At 47.9% G+C, this 19811-nt stretch overlaps 1 protein-coding gene across 1 annotated transcript in view; it reads left to right on the top strand.

Annotated features, from left to right (window-relative positions):
- trpm3 (transient receptor potential cation channel, subfamily M, member 3) overlaps positions 1-19811 on the top strand; it is a 244938-nt gene that overhangs the window by 112997 nt on the left and 112130 nt on the right. The window contains exons 2-3 of the mRNA XM_056284922.1: positions 16974-17053; positions 19576-19777. Coding sequence (XP_056140897.1) covers positions 16974-17053; positions 19576-19777 — 282 coding nt within the window. The remainder of the gene's footprint in view (positions 1-16973; positions 17054-19575; positions 19778-19811) is intronic.

Raw genomic sequence — 19811 nt, 5'->3', positions numbered from 1 at the left:
AAATGATGGTTTGATCAGTCCTCGGAAGTGAATTAAGAAACCAAACCAGTCAGCCGTCTCCGTGGTGGTCCGGATTAACTGGACTGTCATGGAGATGGTTGGGGAAGATCTATAATTCAGTACAGACGGAATTACACTGTTATAACTGCAGTGGTTTGGAGTTGTGGTGCCCTAAGAGTGTGTTTTAGGAGGTTGTTGATGGAGAGGGTTGTATGTCTGTGTGTGTGTGTGCCAGAAGAGGCAACTTGTCAGTTCTTTGCAGCGTGCTGAGTGAGAGAGATGAGCAGAGACGGAGCACAAAGATAGCCCGAGTAAGGGCAGATGGGACGAGTGTGAGGGGAAGAAGGCGTTAGGGGTGAGAGTGGGAAGGCGGTGCGCGAGAGTGTGTGCTGACTGACCAGCGTCTGTGCTTCATATCATCGCTCGCTGCTGGTGCAGATCCCAAAGGGGCGGGGTGTTTGGTCTCCCGTGAGAGCCGTGCGGTGTCGTTTGATGTGTGTGACAGCTGTTGGGGGAACGTCGGGCTTCCTCGTGGTGCGAGCGCGACTCGCCCTAACGGAGCCACATCTGAGTCACCGTGTGTGACCGTCATGCTCGGCGTGATGCTGAAAATGAATCATCAGCTGTGTACTCTTAACCCGAGAAATGCATCCAAAAATGGAAGAGACGTGTTCGCAAAAACTGGAAGAGGCGAGAGGGAGGAAAGGGAGGAGGGTGAACTGGAGAGAGATCAAGTGTTGAGGGAACAGCAGGGCGGCCGTGCAACACAAGGGTTTGAACCTCTGTGATGTGGTCAGTTTTCATTTTTATCTCTTTTAAGACCGTGGACCCCCCCCCCCCATCTTTATTTCCATTTCTCTCTCTCTACCTTGCTCTTTATCTCTTCCCTCTTGCTGTCTGTTTCTTTTACTTTCTCTGTCTTTACCTGCTCTGATGTTCACACATACCCACAACCACATGCTCCCCTTTAGCCCCCTGGAGGAGAGTGGTTGCATGAGAAGCAATTTACAGCCCTGGGCTTGAGTCACTGCATTACCTGCAACATCATTACACAGATCGTCCGGTCACACATGTTACACAGCACACCGAAGTACCACTCTCGCTGTGGATTGAAAATAGCGCCCCCGGACATGGCACTGCAATATTGCCCAGTGTCGTAGTCAGTTACCAGCGGTGTGGGTATCAGCAAAGTTCGCTGCAGAAAACAACATTTAAAGTAAAATAACTTTTTTGTGGAGGGGGGGAAGGAATTTTCCTCCTTTTTCTCCCCAATTGTATCCGGCCAGTTACCCCACTCTTCCAAGCCGTTCGGGTCGCTTCTCCGCCCCCTCTGCCAATCCGGGGAGGGCGGCAGACTACCACACGCCTCCTCCGATGTATGTAGAGTCGCCAGCCACTTCTTTTCACCTTACAGTGAGGAGTTTCACCAGGGGGATGTAGCACGCTATTCCCCCCCCCCAACAGGTGCCCCGACCGACGAAAGGAGACGCTAGCGCAGTGACCAGGACACATACCCACATCTGGCTTCCCACCTGCAGACACGGCCAATTGTGTCTGTAGGAACGCCCGACCAAGCCAGAGGTACCACAGGGATTTGAACCGACGATCCCTGTATTAGTAGGCAACGGAATAGACCGCCACGCCACCCGGGCGCCCCAAGTAAAATAACTCTTTGCACCATAGTAATGGTCAGCTGAAAGAAGATGAAATGTAACGAACATGAAATGTAACGAATTAGACATACTTGCCGCCCAATGGGCCAGTGTTTTTACACCAAAACAAAACACAAGAAAGCAAAATACAGCACAACAAAGTAAAAAAAAAAACCCACAATACAGTAGAATACAATACAGTACAAGTCTCTCCATCCTGACTTTACTTTTTGTCATGCTGCTTTTGAATATTATAATGAATCCAAAGGAATTGAATCAAGTGCAACTGGACTTGGTTATATATCCGTGAAGACGTTTTGCCTCTCATCCAAGAGGCTTCATCAGTTCGTGCCTTTCTGACTAGACCAAGCTAGTCTGAAAGGCACGAACTGATGAAGCCTCTTGGATGAGAGGCGAAACGTCTTCACGGATATATAACCAAGTCCAGTTACACTTGATTCAATTCCTTTGGATAACTATGACCTGGATGAATGAGAACATTCACAGACATTATAATGACTCACTTCTCACCTGCCAAGCCAGTAGACGTCAATCAAATAGTTGATAAAAAGTGCTGTGTGATCATTTGAATGACTGTTGCTCAAGACCTTGCCACTCTTGCCATTCATTCTGACTGCACCCCCCCACACACACACATGCACACCACCGCTGTGCCAGCCCCCTCCTCTCTCAGATTGGAGGGGTAGGCCTCCTTCGCTGTCTCTGACTGTTACCGCTGCACTCGTCACCCTCCCAACCTCTTCCTCTGCAAATTCAAACACTTTTATTGCATCAAGGGAAAATTGGCTCCTTGCAAAATAGATAAAATCCACAAAGTTTGCTCATGGTATGTTGAATATAGTGGAGATGTCCATTGCTTAGATGACCAGCCGCTTTGGCAAACTGGGGCTTCATGGGTAAACAAGCTCAGCTCAGTTTGTTTGATTTAACCTGAGGGACGAGGCTAAACGGTTTCTCTGAAAGTGTTGACCAGCAAAAGTGTGATGCCTTTCCTCCGTGTCCCTGTCACTGTTCTCTTTCATTTCAACTCTCTCTCCTTCTCTCCCTCTCTCTCTCTCTCATTTCCATATTTCCTTCCCTACGTAGCTTGCTCCTATTTAATTTTTCTGTCCCTATTTCCCTCTGTATTTCGGTAGAATGGAATTTGTCTTCATCTCTCCGTCTCACCTCCCAATCCCCTTTTCCTGCTCTTCTATCCCTGTCCTCTCTTTGCACGGTGAGATAATCTGTCCATCTGTAACTCCTCCTCTCCTCCCTCTCAATACTCTGGCGTTCTCTTCAGTCCTGTCCCCCCTCACCTGTCTCGGCTAGAACCACTGTCTCCTCCCCTTCCGCTTTTCCAACCCCTCTTCCTTCCTTCTTCCCTCTCTCCATCATGCTCACATCCGTTTCCTCCCTCTCTTCTCTCACCCTTCTGTTCTCCCTCTGCTTCCACCCTATCGTCTATGTCACCCACCTCACCTTACCTTTTGTCACATCTCCCGCCTCTCCTCTCCGTCTGCCGTGTGCTCCTGGTTTAAGTCTGTCTCCTCCCTCTTTGACAACCATCGCACACATCTCTCTCCCACCCCCATCCCCACCTTACCCCACCCCCCATGTCTCCCCCTTTTCCCCCGTCGCAGACAGAATGGCCATGCCACTGCTGATTAGGACCCGCATGGCCAGATTCACAGCGAGGCTTAGCGGAGGCCTGTGGGAAAGAGGGCTGCTTATTCTAGCCTCAGGAGATGGATTGGAAACGACGGGGGCTAAAATAAGCGAGCGTTCTCTCATTACATTCACACACTCACGCCAGCGCCGGCGTACACACGGGCGTGCACTCGCGGACGCTTGCCCGCGTGTACAGTCACAAGCAGGGGCACGCGTATACACGCGCACGCCCACGGGACACAAACACGCACACTTAAATAATTCTTACCCCACTGCATTTTTCATTTGATGTGCTGTGTTGTGTTATAATGTGATTGAGCCGGCAGCGTAATCACCTTTTGTTGCGAAGGATTAATGCGTGTTTGCCCTCTATTCTTTGGATAACAGTGTACTGCGGTGCAACACTGAATTTTGGGTAACGATTTACATTAACTATACATGCACACGACACATTCATTACACCGCTGTAGACGGTGTGTAGATGTGCCACAACTGATCCAGTGTGAGTCATAAAGCTTTTACTCATATGTTAAGAGTAATGAGGTTCGCGCACCACCTTGACGGAGGATGCAGAGACTTGGTTATGGTGTGTCACCGAGCAACAGAAGGACAGTAGCGGCGGCAAGAAATCAGTCAGTAGGCCTAACACAAGACGTGTCAGCCTGCGAGGCAGCATCCTAAAAGGCTAAGCTGTTCAGCGCCAGGGGGGCCGCATCATACATTATGAGTGTGATACGGCATTACTCAGAAAATGAATGAAACCTTTATGACTCATACTGGATCAGCTATGGTATATCTACAGACTGTCTATCGCTGTGTAGTGAGTGTGTTTCTGTATTCATGTAACTTGTTACCGAATTTTCTTAATGTAGGGCAGAATCCTCCAAAAGTCAGCTTCTCTGTAGTAAAAACTTACAATTGATTTTTGCATTGACTTTCATACTTCTTTTTTTGGGGGGGGGCGGGGTTCCCCCTTTTTCTCCCCAACTGTACCTAGTCAATCACCCCGCTCTCTGATCCGTGCCGGTCGTTGCTCCACCTCCTCTGCTGATCCGGGGAGGGCTGCAGACTACTACATGCCTCCTCCGATACATGTGGAGTCGCCAGCCGCTTCTTTTCACCTGACAGTGAGAAGTTTCATTAGGTGGATGTAGCGCATTGGAGGATTGTGTTAGTCTCCCCAGTTCCCCCTCCTCCCTGAACAGACCAGTGGAGGTGCTAGTGCAGTGACCAGGACACATACCCACATCCGGCTTCCCACCCGCAGACACAGCCAATTGTGTCTGTAGGGACACCCTACCAAGCTGCAGGTAACACGGGAATTCGAACTGGTGATCCCTGTGTTGGTATGCACCAGAATAGACCGCTACGCTACCCGGATGCTCATTGACCTCCATACTTTAAACAGCCACTTTTCATCATCTGGTTTGGTCATATGCTCATGTGCATACAGGGCTCTGTGATGTGTGTGATGCGTACTGGGGGAAGAAGTGAAATGGGTCAACCCAGGTTTTCCAGGGACCACACCTGGTGTCCTGTGACTGCAATAAGCAGTTTTCGCTCTGTACAGCTAAGAGCAGCTCGCTGAAGTGTGGAACACATCCAGGCTGTTACAGGCTGAGTTGGGAGCTGGGGGTCTTAACGTGATGTTAGGTTGAATACAGGGGCGTCATCCTTTGCATGGTCATTACACATGGGTTTTTGCACACGTTTTTGCCCGGCATACTGTATATCCTCCTTTCTGTATCGCTCTGTTTCTATCACTGCTTCTCAACCTTTCCAAGTCACATTAGCACTTCCCCTTCTTTCTCTTCCCTTCCTCTTACTTGGCTTCTGGTTCTCACCTTAATGTCACATACCTCCACTACCAAACTTGGTTGCTAATTTTGACAACATTTTAGGCTATATATCCGTGTCGTTTGTCTCTGTTCACGTTACTTCCTTTACACCGTCTGTGCGTTAGAGGAGCGCCTCCCACCCCACTGGCATATTAAGAAACTCTCTTGTGTATCAGATGTTGAAAGAGATGACAATAAATAAATAATGGCAATTATAATATGATGAGCATAATATGATGGGCTTGCGTGTGATGGCACGAGGTTTCACTGGTGACGCATCCTGGGTGTTGACCCGGCCTCCACCCAGTGCCTGCTGGGATAGGCTGCGGTCCCGTGACTCTGAATCAATTAACCGATGATGTGCGTACAGATGAATTGATAACAACAAAGAACCCAACCCATGTAGCACTATTCAAAGCAACTGTTAAAAAAGTTTTTTTTAAACACAACCAACATAATACCCTGGTAAACAGCTGCGAAAAAGCAAATACACTATAAAAGAGTAAAAGAGAATAAGTAAATTGTCAATGTAGTGTCATTGAAGATGGCGGCTCGAATTCACATTTGCGGCGGCCTCACCCAGTACCGTCCATGCAGTGTCTTCATCCACATCTGCGTCTAAGTTTTGTCTTTGTCTGATGGCTGGGAGAAATGGCGCCACATCGGCTGGGAGAGCCTGGTCTGCTGCATCCTGTGGGCTCAGGGACCCCGGAGCTGTGCCCGAGGAGATAACACCGAGAGCGGTCTCGCAGGACGCGGAAGCAGGGCAGGCTAAGCTAACTGCTTGCCCAAACACCGAGGGTGGTCTGGCAGCGGCCTCACCTGGCGTTGACTTTGGTGTTTTAGTGTCGTTGTGTGGAGTGCAGGGAGGTGTGTCGAGGGTGTCTGGCTGGGAGAGCTGCCGCTGGATTGGCTGGGACAGCTTGGTCTACTTCATCCAGTGGGTCCAGGGACCACGGCCCCTGCCTGGAATTGTGCCTGAGGAGGACACACCGAGGGTGGTCTGACAGGATGCGGAAGTGGGGCAGGCTAAGCTAACTGCTAGCTCATGCAGACCTGCAGTCCCGACAGTCATCCTCGCTGGCGTTCGTTCCCTTGGACAGTGATTTTTTTTTTTTTTTTTTTTTGCTTAGTTTGGATATATGTGTTAGTTTGGATATGTGTGTTCTTGTAGTTTTTGGATGTGTTTTTGTCTTTGTATTGCACTGCTGTGGGCTGGGGAAACAGCATTTCGTTTCATGTACACAAGTACATGAAATGACAAAGTGTTCCTGATTCCTAAATGAATAGGAACAAGGGCGCAACTAATTATGGGCTTGGAAAAAAGTAACTAAAAAAATTAGTTTTTAAGAATATTATAGGGGCGTCCAGGTGGCGTGGCGGTCTATTCCGTTGCCTACCAACACGGGGATCGCTGGTTCGAATCCCCATGTTACCTCCGGCTCGGTTGGGCATCCCTACAGACACAATTGGCTGTGTCTGCGGGTGGGAAGCCGGATGTGGATATGTGTCTTGGTCGCTGCACTAGCGTCTCCTCTGGTCGCCTGTTCGGGGGAAGGGGGAACTGGGAACTGGGGGGAATAGCGTGATCCTCCCACACGCTACGTCCCCCTGGTGAAACTCCTCACTGTCAGGTGAAAATAAGCAGCTGGCGACTCCACATTTATCGGAGGAGGCATGTGGTAGTCTGCAGCCCTCCCCGGATCGGCAAGGGGGGGTGGAGCAGCGACTGGGACGGCTCAGGAGAGTGGGGTAATTGGCCAGATACAACTGGGGAGAAAAAGGGTGGGAAATTTATTTAGTGATGACTCACGTTTCATTCATCTGAGGTCCTCGGGGACCCCAGATGTTGAAGGTCACCGACTAATCCTCGATTACATTTGATATAAATCAATCGCAGATACGGCGCTCTGAAATAAACATGGCGGCTTCGTTTCTAAACCGTTTTTACTCCACCGGCGACGCACTTTACGGAACACGGCGTAGCTGTGAAGGCATCCATGAATTATACATTGGTGATTGCATAAACCTCTAAAGGCCCTGCCAGGAAGTCTTGCCATCACAGTAATGGCCAATCACATTAGAGGGTGTCAGTGAAGGTGACCCCGAGGCCGGCGGGTTAAACTATGAAACAGAGATGACGTCCGCTGAAGCCGGGGGGGTGGGGGGGCTGGTGTTGGAAACCCATTTAATTTTCACCTGAAGAGGCTCATTGATTTCTCGGTGTCACCCGTCATTCTGTGACGTACATACGTGCGTCTCGGCACCTGTGTGGCGTTTTATAAGTGAGCTGCAGGTTTGCAAATCTTCATCTGTTCTTTCTGATGCTTTATGTAAATTGTTTAACCTTAAGTCTGCTGTGCGGCGTTGTCATGAAGGAACTACTAAAGTTTAGGTTAGAGACGGTCCTCTCTGATTGAGATGCTCTTTTTGGCGGTTATCGATAAGCGGCGTGCATAAGTGGATGATAAATTGCCATGCACGCCAAGCGCTGACAATAATCAATTCACTTCCTTCATCTCGCTGATTTAAACTGGAGGACTTTGTGCACTGCGTAAGAGTTTAAAACAAAGCGCCCCCGGGGGGCATTTAAAAAAACGACAGGGTAGGAGGGTATGAGCTGTTTATAAATGTGCTGTGAGGATCTGTAAAGCTTTTACTCTTAGGAATTTTTTTTTTTTTTTTTTTTTTTTTTTTTTGTGGATTTTTTCCCCCTTGTGTCCAGCCTTACCCCACTCTCCCGAGCCGTCCTGGTCGCTGCTCCACCGCCCCCTGCCGATCCAGGGAGGGCTCCAGACTACCACATGCCTCCTCCGACACATGTGGAGTCGCCAGCTGCTTCTTCTCACCTGGCGGTGAAGAGTTTCACCTGGGGGACGTAGTGTGTGGGAGGATCACGCTATTCCCCCTCCCCCCCAAACAGGCGCCCCAACCAACCAGAGGAGGCGCTAGTGCAGCGACCAGGATACATACCCACATCTGGCTTCCCACCCACCAACACGGCCAATTGTGTCTGTAGGGACGCCCGACCAAGCCAGACACGGGGGTTCTAACTGGCGATCCCTGTGTTGGTAGGCAACGGAATAGGCCGCTACGCTGCCCGGACGCCCTTTACTGTTAGAAATTTAACTGTTTGTTTACCTCTTGGTGTTACATATTTGGGTGACAAAGCAAGCATGATGAAATTATGGGCAATGCCCATACGCAGTCTGAAGCCTGTGTCTTCAGAAAGGCTGCTTCTCATCACTGTGATGAATATTTAGTATACTCTGAATCAAATGTGTTGCCTTTCTTGACTTTCACACAATGGATTCCCTCTGAACAGAGTGATGGTGGAGGTTAGCCTGCACTCACACATTAGATTCAGGTTTAGGTTTAGTTAGACTGCATTTATACAGTACTGCAGCCGAGGAGAGCTGTAATACCTCAGCTACAGAACAGCCATGCTATGATAAGCCACTGCAACACACACACACACACACACACACACACACACACACACGTACATACGTACACACACACACACACAATGTCACAAACACACACACGTACATACATACACACACACACACACACAATGTCACACACACATACATACATACACACACACACAATCTCACATACACACACACACGTACATACATACACACACACAATCTCACATACACACACACACACACACACGTACATACATACACACACATACACACAATCTCACACACACTCCCAAATATAGGTCCAGTATACAGGATAAAAGTCTGTGCAGTTTTTTCTTTTTTCAGGTTTAGACTTTAAATCTCTCCTAAGATGGAAAATGCTGAAACAAGCGGAAAACTTCTTCCCCCCCCCTCTGTTTTCTCCCTTTAGTGTGTGTGTGTTTGTGTGTGTGCGTGCGCGTGCATGCGTGCAAGAGAGAGAGAGTGTGAGTGTGAGAGAGAGCGAGAGGGCGAGAGATAGATAGATGGATAGAGAGAGAGAGTGAGAGAGAGAGAGAGATGATAGAGAGATGTTCGTGAGAAGGTGTCTGACTAAGTGCTTGTGTGTGTGTGTGTGTGTGTGTGTGTGTGTGTGTGTGTGTGTGTGTGTGTGTGTGTGTGTGTGTGTACATCCAATCAACAAGAACAAAGCAATAGTTTATGATTTGGCCAGTGAATATGATTTCATTCATGAAATGATTCCTCTTCTTCACCAAATCCCATTTTAATGGCGCTGATCTCATCCTTCATGTGTGCACCAGCAGAGCTTGTGTTTGTGTGTGTTATTGTGGGTCTGGGTTGAAGGTTGTGTTGCAGTCAGAGATGTTTGCTAATGCAATGACTTCCCCTTGAATAGCTGGCGGTCTTGTGAAGGTCAGTGCATAAGATGGGCCCTGGTCCTTTCTCTCAGGAATGCATGATACACACACACACACACACACACACACACACACACACACACAACACGCACACACAAGTTAAGATAAGAGGAGCTGCTTGGTGTTGTGCTTAACATAGCTGCAGCTGATAGAGGTCCTAGGCTGTTGTCATATGGGGGTCACAACATCACTTGGTGGGTTAGAAAAGGGAGGTACAGAAAACCCGAGCTAGAGAGAGAGAGAGAGCAAACAGAGAGAGGAGCGAGGGGGAAGATCAGCAGAGGATTTCGAATTTAGTGCCATGCTGTTCACCGTGGTTCAGCTCAGGTCAGTCTGGGTCCGACACGGAGGCCCGAGAATAGAAGATCCGAGCCCGCTCCCTGCAGAGCGCTCTCTGAAACTTATTACCGAGCAGCTCTTTTGCACAGTGCAGCAAACCAACTGACGTATTGAAGTATTGCTTTTGACCACAGTTATTCCGGGACAGTTTCTTCCGGGCTCCCACTTTGATATCTAGAACCCTCTCTGGCCTCCGTGCTTATGAGAGAGTTTATGTCACTTCCTGCACACTCAATTGTGGATGGGAGCGAGTTTAACAGACGACCTTGACTTCTTGCTGAGCTGCTCATCTCACCCATTAGTTGGGGAATTTGAATTAGGAGATCCCGTCAAGTACATTACACTCACAGGAGAAGTAAGGCCGGCGGCGTGCTTCGTTTGCTTACACGAGTCGCTATTAGCGGCCATTAAAAGCAGCCGCTGTTCATTTTTCAAATGTTCTTCAACCATGAACAGTCATATTCAGGAGAAGTAGATGGTGTGACTGATCCATTGTATTTAATGGCATATATTACTGGGTAGTCCATCTAAATGAGGGTACAGAAGTTTGGGTGAAACAACATAATAGTAGTTTTAGCCAAGTGCGTAAGTTGTTTGAATGTTTCGCTAGATTTATTTATAATACTGTTTCCCCAGAGGTGTGTGGATTATGAACCCACAGCAGTGGCCCGTCTAATTCGAATCCCACATAGACAATGTGTAATATTTTAATAGCCTTAACTGGCTGTTTGACAGGCACCTCTTCAAGCAGATTTGCCCAGGGGACCAATTACAATTTACATTTTGGACTCGTTTACTAAACCAAGGGGCAGTGTAAGAGAGGTGCATCAATTACTAGCAAGACAAGGTGTTGTGCCAAACTGTCACCTGGCTTGCTTCACAATTTTTTTGGGGGGGGGGCGTTTCCCCCCTTTTCTCCCCAGTTGTACTTGGCCAATAAACCCCATTCTTCTGAGCCATCCCAGTTGCTGCTCTACTGCCTCTGCCGATCTGGGGAGGGGTGCAGACTACCACATGCCTCCTCCCATACATGTGGGTCGCCAGCCACTTCTTGTCACCTGACAGTGAGGAGTTTCACCAGGGGGATGTAGCGCGTGGGAGGATCACGCTATTCCCCCCAATTCCCCCCCCCCAAACAGGCACCCCGATCGACCAGAGGAGGCGCTAGTGTAGTGACTAGGACACCTACCCACATCCGCCCCCGCCCCCCGGAGACACAGCCAATTGTGTCTGTAGGGGATGCCCGACCAAGCCGGAGGTAACACGGGAATTCGAACCGGCGATCCCCCTGTTGCTAGGCAACGGAATAGACCGCCACGCCACCTGGACGCTGCTTCACAATTTAACAATTCAGAATATGCTCCTATACATACTTTAACTTCTTAAAAAAATCAATTTAAGAGGTTTTAAAAACAGTTTTTTCCTTGCATGGTTAATACTGCTCGTGGCACCTCCTCACTGTGAAATGAGGCCATGTTCATTTTAGCCGAGGTTTTTTTTTTCTTTCTTCAAACGATCTTGTTTCACTCACACACACACAGACACACACAGACACACACACACACACACACACACACACACACACACACACACACACACACACACACCAGCCTGTGACATTACAGAAGCTGGACTCAGGTGCGCTTCTCTCAGCACACTGTCAGTACTGCTCTCAGCACACTGTCAGTACTGTGACATTGGAAGACGCTGCTGCTGCTGTGGGAGCACAGCATGTTCATGTGGGGTGGATGTGCAGCACATTTCAATGGATTTTTTTTTCTTGTGGATAATTGTTTTTGGACGCTTTATTATGTTTGGTGTATAGTGTGTGTGTGTGTGTGTGTGTGTGTGTGTGTGTGTGTGTGTGTGTGTGCGTGCATGTGCACGTTTTCATTGCCACTGCCCCTACAGTTAGTCCCGTTATCTCCTCCTTAAAGTGCTTGATGCTGAGTTTTGTGTTTTTATAGCCGTCAAGATTACCGTTACTGGGACACACATTTCCTTTGTTGGGGGCTGTGTGTGTCCGGCCCGTGCGTTTGTGAGATTTAAATGACTTCAGATTAGAGTCCTGTTTGTCCTGTTTGCTGCACTTCTCCCACCGCGCCTGCTAATTAAACATGGCTGATTTTATCCACAGTCGTGATAATCCTCTTAAAAAAAAAAACTAACAAAAAAACACACTTGGTGCTGAGGGGGGCTAAACCCTTATGACTGCTGTGTAAAACCGGTGAGACAGGGTCCTCTGTATGCACAACACACACACATACACATATCAATAGATACATGCACATGAGCATGTTTGCTGGTGTGTTGTCGTCACAGTAGTTGTGCGCAAAGTAGATGAATGACATGTTCGCTTATGCATGAATGTGCACATGCACATGTGCACACTCGCATGGACATGGGCCAACACAACCCCTGACAGCCTTTCTTTAATTTGAATCCAGCACAGCTGTGCTGCTGGAAAGACTTGAGTTGGAGACAGAAGTTTTTTCTCTCCATATCTGAAGAAACCCCGCTGTAGAAAATGTGGTGCGTGGTTAAAACAGTATGTTGACTGGATGCAAGTCCCTGTTTTTGCAGCGCGCGTAAGATTTAAAGTAGCTCACGGCTCAGACAGTGCACCCATTGGCCGGCTAAGACACATAACGGGGCACACAGTGAGAGGTGGCTAAAGGCTAGCGCGATGTCTAATCTTCAGCACCACTTGCCCCCCCCCCATCCATCCACCCACCCACCCACAAATACGTGCACACGCTGCACACGCGCATATGCACACACACATTCCAGCAGTGGGGACAGAGCCCGAGCGGCTGTGCTTCAGACCTGATGCTTCTGGACTGACCAGTGGCCCGGTCAGGCATGTTCAGTCCCTGTGACTAGCTGTAGGTGCGAATCATGCCGTCCATGGGGCAGTTGTTTATGACGGGGAGGCCACATCAATGTAGCCAAGCAACAAGCGCAGGTGAGTCATGAAATGCAGGCGAAGAGGTCTTTTTTCCTCTGCTTTTGAGTTTCAGCCGGTCTCTCTGTCAGTGAGTTTTAATTGTACTGCGTTCTTGTTTTAAGGGTGCCATGCATTTCTTTGTTGCACATTCAGATTTCGTTGAGTTGATTCTTTGCGTGTCTGTACAGTAAGTGGCTCAAATTATCACGCCAAACAAAAAAAAAACGCCATAACTGCACTGCAAGTGAAACTATTCTTCTGTAGGGAACAGGAAGTTGTGATAACAGGAGTTAAACACGGACCAAAACACGCTGGCTAATACTGTGTCTCTGCTTCATCCTTCTGTATCCTGGGAATCCGACGAGATGTTCGTCTTCTTCTGCCTCGTGTCTTTGCCCGCCTGGCGTTATAAACGTGGCATGTTGACGATACAAGTCGAGCTGAGGCAGGTCGGCGATGCCGCCCGCTCCTTCCCGTTGCTTCCTAAGTTGGTGTAAAATGATTTCATTCAGCTCGCCCTGTGCTGAGAACAAACCAGGTGCGGTCGGAGGAGGAGGAGGAGGTATTTCTGTGCTTCCATTAACTCTGGAGTAGTGAAACCAAATTCACTGTGAGGCGGTGAATTTGGAGTGGCTATATAAATCACTGTCGGGAGAGATACCCCTCCTTATCCCGAATTCAGAATCGGGGCATGGTGTTCGGTTTTTGGGTGTTCTTGTATTGCGTTGTAATTTTGACAAAGTGTTGTAATTTTGACAAAGTGTATTTATTGTAGTCTTGTTATTCCTGCTGAAAATAACGTTTTGTGTCAAGGCGGACTCAGGCACGCTGCAGCGCAAGTACACTGTGTGCCCGTGTGAGGGCTCGGTCACCCCCGTCTTGTAAACAGGAAGGAGAAGACAGGAGAGGGATTAGGTTGTTGATTTGATGTGGTTCTCAATTCAGCTTTCTGCCGGCGCAAATAATGAAGAGCAGAGACAACGGCGAAGGGGAGAAGAGGAGAGACAAGGGATGGGTGGGAGGTTGAGTATAATGGAGTCAAGACCCCTAACGTGCTGTCAGATGCCTCTCACTTACAGCCAAGCCACTTCTCACAGAGTGGACAGCCAGCTTGTCACACCCACACACACACATGCACACACACATTCACACACACATGCACACACACACATGTGCACACATGCACACACACATGCACACACACACTTGCACTCACATGCACACAGTTGCAGACACATGAGTACACACACACACACATTTCTCTCTCCTGTACTCTCTTTTTCCTTTGCACTCCTGCATATACACACAAAACACACCCTGAGACACACAAACATAAGGCTCCCTCTCATCTCACTTGTGGTGCCAGCCGGCTGCTACCGTATGTTTGTGCCTCGGCGATAAATCTTTATTACGCAGTAGGGTGTAGGTCACGTGCCATCTCATCATCCCATGTCAAATCTCATAAGGAACACTTGAGAGACAAAGCGAGAGAAGGGGGGAGCTAGATAGAGATTCAACAAGAGAAATGGTGGGGGAAAAGGGGGGGGCATGAAGTTAAACAAAAGCAGGGAGATGGAAAAGGAGAGAGAGCAAGAGGGAGAGAAACCAGAGGAAAGGAAAACTGACTCGGATCAGGAATGTGGTGGAGTAGACCAATGCTGTCTTTTTGTTTGTTTTTGGTTTGGTCTGCCGTGTTCAAGTGCAGTGGCAGTTCATGTTGCGTGGCTTTCAGCCAAAATATTGAACCCCACCACCGTTCCTGTCAAGATATGCAGAGCTGATGACCTCCTCTCATGCCACCGTTGAAAGGATCTATTTTATGCCCGAGCAAACCAGCGGATGAATACAGAGGGTTCACCCTATAAGGGAGGACAGGGGGCCTCTGGGCGTGATGCGACCTCGCTGAGTCATCGTAGCCAGGGTAACCTGGGAAAGTAGCCCCCTCCCCTCCCCCTGTTCCCAAGGCTTGAGCCCCCCCAGAGTAATGGTTAATCGTGGGAAGTCTGGTGTTAGGGTAAGTGTGCCTGTGTGCGGGCCATGCGTGTTTGTTGGCCGGCTGTGGTGGGTTTTGGCGTGCCGTGAGGTGACAGGGCCAGTCAGGCGGAGGGAGAGTGTGTTATTGTAGCCGTGGTCATGGGGAAAGCCCTGTACAAGCAGCTTTCAGTTGGGTTGGCTGGGAGAGGTGCCGGGGCAGCTCTCCCAGACTGAAAAGCAGAAGGGGGGGGGGGGGAATGGCCTTTGTTTAAACGGCTGCTGTGTTCCCCCTGCTGTGGTTTTGGGAAATCTGGTCCATGCGCCCCTCTTAGGTCCACTGTTTTGTCTGTTGCTGTCCTGTTCTGCTGCGCTCCATCACCACAAAAACCTCACCAGACACGCTCCACTTCCTGGATGGCGATGTCAATATAACCTTTGAACCGGGAAGCACTGAGCGACTTTTCAACCTATGAGCATAGGATAACGCCACATCCCAGCCCCTCGTAACAGAAACTAGAGACCTGAAAAATTTCTGTCAACTATCATTTTTATTTAATCGCTGACTTATAAAAGTTGTGATTTTTGTGTTACCCTGGACAAAAAATTAATACAAACTTGGTTTTTCATCCATGTGATTGTAAAGCTCACTGTGATTAGATGGTGATTCAGGAGTGAACAGATAAATATGAATTCACTACATTTAATATATATATATATATATATATATATATATATATATATTCTAACTAATACAATTTCCAATAAACAAAATTTTTAAAAAAACAATCTAGCAGGCACAGCTGAGTTTGTTGAATTTGATATTAATTTTAATTCAGCTACTGTTGCCTAAATAAGTGTTATGTATAAGGGGGGCTGGATCAGAATAAGTCACTATAGGGTCCAGCATCTTGCCTTGTGATCTCCCAAGGGGCTTACATATCCACAGTACAGTAGACTGCCACTTGGATTCCTTGTATCCGTGTAACAAGGACTCCTTCTCATCGCCGCTCATTGCGTGGCCCGTATAGACCTCATAAAGCTCTGTGCGGGTCTGTATAGCCAGCTTTGCCGCGCGTCTTTTCTCCAGATAGGTCCTCGGCTCCACAGTGTCTCCCCGCGCGGCTGTGGCAGAATAATTAGCTGCAGTCTATCAGCGTGTCAGTCAGTCTTGCAGCTGATGTGACAGCGAGGCATCAGAGCCCGGCATGCACGTCTTATTCCAGCGGCTGCATTACCCTCACAAAATGAAGCATGCCCTCGGAAATATGAAGCCCCCGTATCTATGAGCTGTACTGGCACGCAGGCAAGCCTGCACATACACACGAACAAGCACATATGCAAACATGCTCATAGATAAAGCTAGCTGCAAGTGAAAAGTTCTAGGATTGGACTTCTGACTAAATGTACTACCTCGGTGTATTTAACATCTGCTGGCATTTTCTTTCATAGTTACTTACTACTGCCCTCAGTGTGTGTTATTTATTTTTCCAAAGTGTTGTATGCATGAGCAGAAGTGAGGGTGAGATAGATTTGAACTGTGGGATTGTCTCTGTGTGTGTGCCCTCACCGACAACGCGTTTTGCTGTTAGTTCTCAGACCTGATATGAATGTGAAGTTGCTGATTTAAAACAGCAAGCCCACAGAGGTACCGGGCCACACAGTTTACGTTCCTCATCTCATGAGTCAAGACAGTTCCTTGAGAAACAGACTTTGACAGGCAAATCCTTGTTGCGGAGATTATCCTGTCTCATTCTAGTGAAGAAAAAAAAAACACCTCCTGAATTCAGATTAATCTTTTAAACCTAGAATTTTGGGTTTTGATCCTGAGTGTTTTTGAATCAATAGATTTTTGCACTCTTCTCTGCATATACATGATTCACCAAGTTTTGATTGAAAGCCACTAACAATGAAAAGATCGTTTCACTGTTGATCAGAAATTCTCCAGTAAATAAAAAAAAAACATGCTTCGACATCAGAGACCCCCGCCCTCTCTCTCTTATCTTGAAGGATAAAAAGAATGTGCTGTCTTCCTGTCCTTCTCCATTTTTAATGCGTGAAGAGCTCGGATAGCCTAACATGTCAGTCTGCTCTTGATGTGAGGTGTAATTCTGCTGTTTGTCTTGTCTTACTCTTGCATGCACAGGTTAGACAGCCCCATCTGTGAGACTGGCTAAATTGTCTTTTCTTGATTCCTGCAGGCACAGAAATCGTGGATAGAGAGAGCGTTCAGCAAGAGAGAATGTGTTCATATCATAGTGAGCGCCAAAGACCCCCATAGGTAAGTAATGAGGTATTTCTAGTTGTTGATGTTGATGTCACTATTGGCAAGGTGTGCTGCCATGTACTGCTAGATGAATGAGTCCAAGGGGCATCTGGGTAGTGTAGCGGTCTATTCCGTTGCCTACCAACATGGGGATCGCTGGTTCGAATCCCCATGTTACCTCTGGTTTGGTCGGGCGTCCCTACAGACTCAATTGGCCATGTCGTGTCTGTGGGTGGGAAGCCGGATGTGGGTATGTGTCCTGGTCACTGCACTAGCACCTCCTCTGTTCAGTCGGGGCGCCTGTTCGGGGGGGAGAGGGGGAACTGGGGGGAGTAGCGTGATCCTCCCATGCGCTACGTCCCCCTGGTGAATCTTCTCACTGTCAGGTGAAAAGAAGCGGCTGGCGACTCCACATGTATCGGAGGAGGCATGTGGTAGTCTGCAGCCCTCCCCGGATCAGCAGAGGGGGTGGAGCAGCAACCGGGATGGCTCGGGAAATAGTGGTCAAGTACAACTGGGGAGAAAAAGGGGGAAAATCCAGAAAAGAAAAAGAATGAGTCTAGGATGAAGGCTGAGAAGGAAAGAAGTCCAGGGAAGTCCTTGCTTGTGGGATTCATTCATTCATCTTACGATACAAACATTGCTGAAAATAAATGAATCAGCTGATCACATGTTTTTAAATATGCCTGCTATATGTCTTCAATTATCCCTATATGTAATATCATGTTTGCCTCTGTTTGCATTTGCTCTTCTATGCCGATGAGCAAACTTTAAACGACCACATATGCGTTCAAACACAACAGAGTCACCAGTTGAGCTGCAATGGATTCATCATTGGGTTTATCAGAAAACCTGCAGCATAAAGACATTAAAAACTGTTCCACCACGTCATTTTGAAGATTATATGGGAAAGTATCATGTAATAGGAAATTTCCAGTTTTTGCAGTTTCAGGTTGGTAAAGATATAAACTACATGCCTAAATTTTGAGAATAGGGTAAGCCGTCCTACTCCCATTTCTTCTCTTTTCCTTCTCCTTCACTCCGCTAAATCACTGTTCCAGTGATGCTGTGGAAATTTGTACTACTGCTGACATTGCTCAGGGTGACAGATTCATAGGATCAAGTTTAAATCCAGCAGTATCATCCCTGACACAGACACACATATGTACACACATATACACAAGCAAAGGAGCACAAGTCTTGATGCATGCTCAGTGATGCAGGTAAGAAAATCAAAGAAGGGTGAACCAGTTCATCTGGATACAATGTTTATAGACAGATAAATATCTGTATCTGTCAATAAACGTTGTATCCAGATGAACTGATTCACCCTTCTTCGAAAGGAATACAAGTTTTATTATGAAGGCGAACATGTATAAAAGCAAACATGGCCAATCCCACAAATACACAATGCACACAGACACACATGCTTGCATTTCCTCACAGCCAAATAAAAAGAAGCTTGTATGAACATATATTTGCACATGAACTCACACAAACACAAGCAGGCACATACGTGCACTTATACTTGGATACACACACACACACACACACACACACACACAAACAAACCCACAGACCACATGCAAATGTGTTTGTGTAAAAAGATATAAGCATTACTGGAAGAGGGCGGGTAGAAGCTTAGAGCAGGGTTAAGGGAAAGACGGGGGGTCTCCAGGATCAAGTCGCTCTTCATTCAGATGACCTTGTGTCAGATCACAAGGGAGGGGATGTATACTTTGCTAGAAAATTATGAAAACTTCAACCGAGTATCAAAAATTGCAGGAGTAATCCATCCAGTATCCGTTATCCAAGCCACTTATCCGAATTCGAGTCACAGGATGCTGGAGCCTGTCCCAGCAGTCATTGGGCGGCAGGCAGGGAGACAGCCTGGACAGGCCGCCAGTCCATCAGGGCCGACACATTCACACCTAGGGACAATTTAGTATTGCCAATTCACCTGACCTACATGTGTTTGGACTGTGGGAGGAAACCGGAGGAAACCCACACAGACATGGGGAGAACATGCAAACTCCACACAGAGGACGATCTGGAATGACCCCAAAGGTTGGACAACCCTGGGGTTCGAACCCAGGACCTTCTTGCTGTGAGGTAACCACACTAATCACTGTGCCACTGTGCCACCCTGTAGGAGTAAAACAAACAACAACAAAAAAGCCTCTATTGTGTTTCGGATCACTTGAATACTTGTGGAGGAACACTGTAACCCATATGCACGTCACTCAGGTGAACTCCTGTGGCTTGCCGAGACGAGGTGGTATATACGAAAACCAACAGAAAGACAGAGTTAAAAGGACAAAACCCTTTAGGTCTTTGACTCCTTTTCCTCCTCTTTGTTCCCCATCAGGAGGATGAAAGCGAGTCAAGCTGTCACTTGTTTCTTGTCTGTCATCTTCTGTTGAGCACTCTTCATTATCCTGCTGACACTTTTCTCCCCTCTGTTTTCCAAGGGCTCTAACCTCTCAGGGGTTTTTAATTAGTACTGTGCTCCCCCCCCCCGTACTCCTCCTGTCCAGGTGCTGTTGTGGTCGACTGATTGGTCAGCATGTGGGCCTGCCCCCGGGCATCTCATCCAGTCAAAATGACAAGACCGAGCGCTTGGCCAAGAACGACAGCCTGTCGGAGAAATGGTCCATCAGCAAACACACACAGCTCAGCCCCACTGATGCCTTCGGTACCATCGAGTTCCAGGGAGGTGGACACTCCAACAAAGCCATGGTGACTCCTCTAAAGAATCGAGAGGGTGCTGCAT

This window comes from Lampris incognitus, chromosome 1 (assembly GCF_029633865.1).
Source record: "Lampris incognitus isolate fLamInc1 chromosome 1, fLamInc1.hap2, whole genome shotgun sequence".
In the NCBI taxonomy this organism is placed as follows: domain Eukaryota; kingdom Metazoa; phylum Chordata; class Actinopteri; order Lampriformes; family Lampridae; genus Lampris; species Lampris incognitus.
This window is presented reverse-complemented; position numbering and strand designations above follow the sequence as displayed.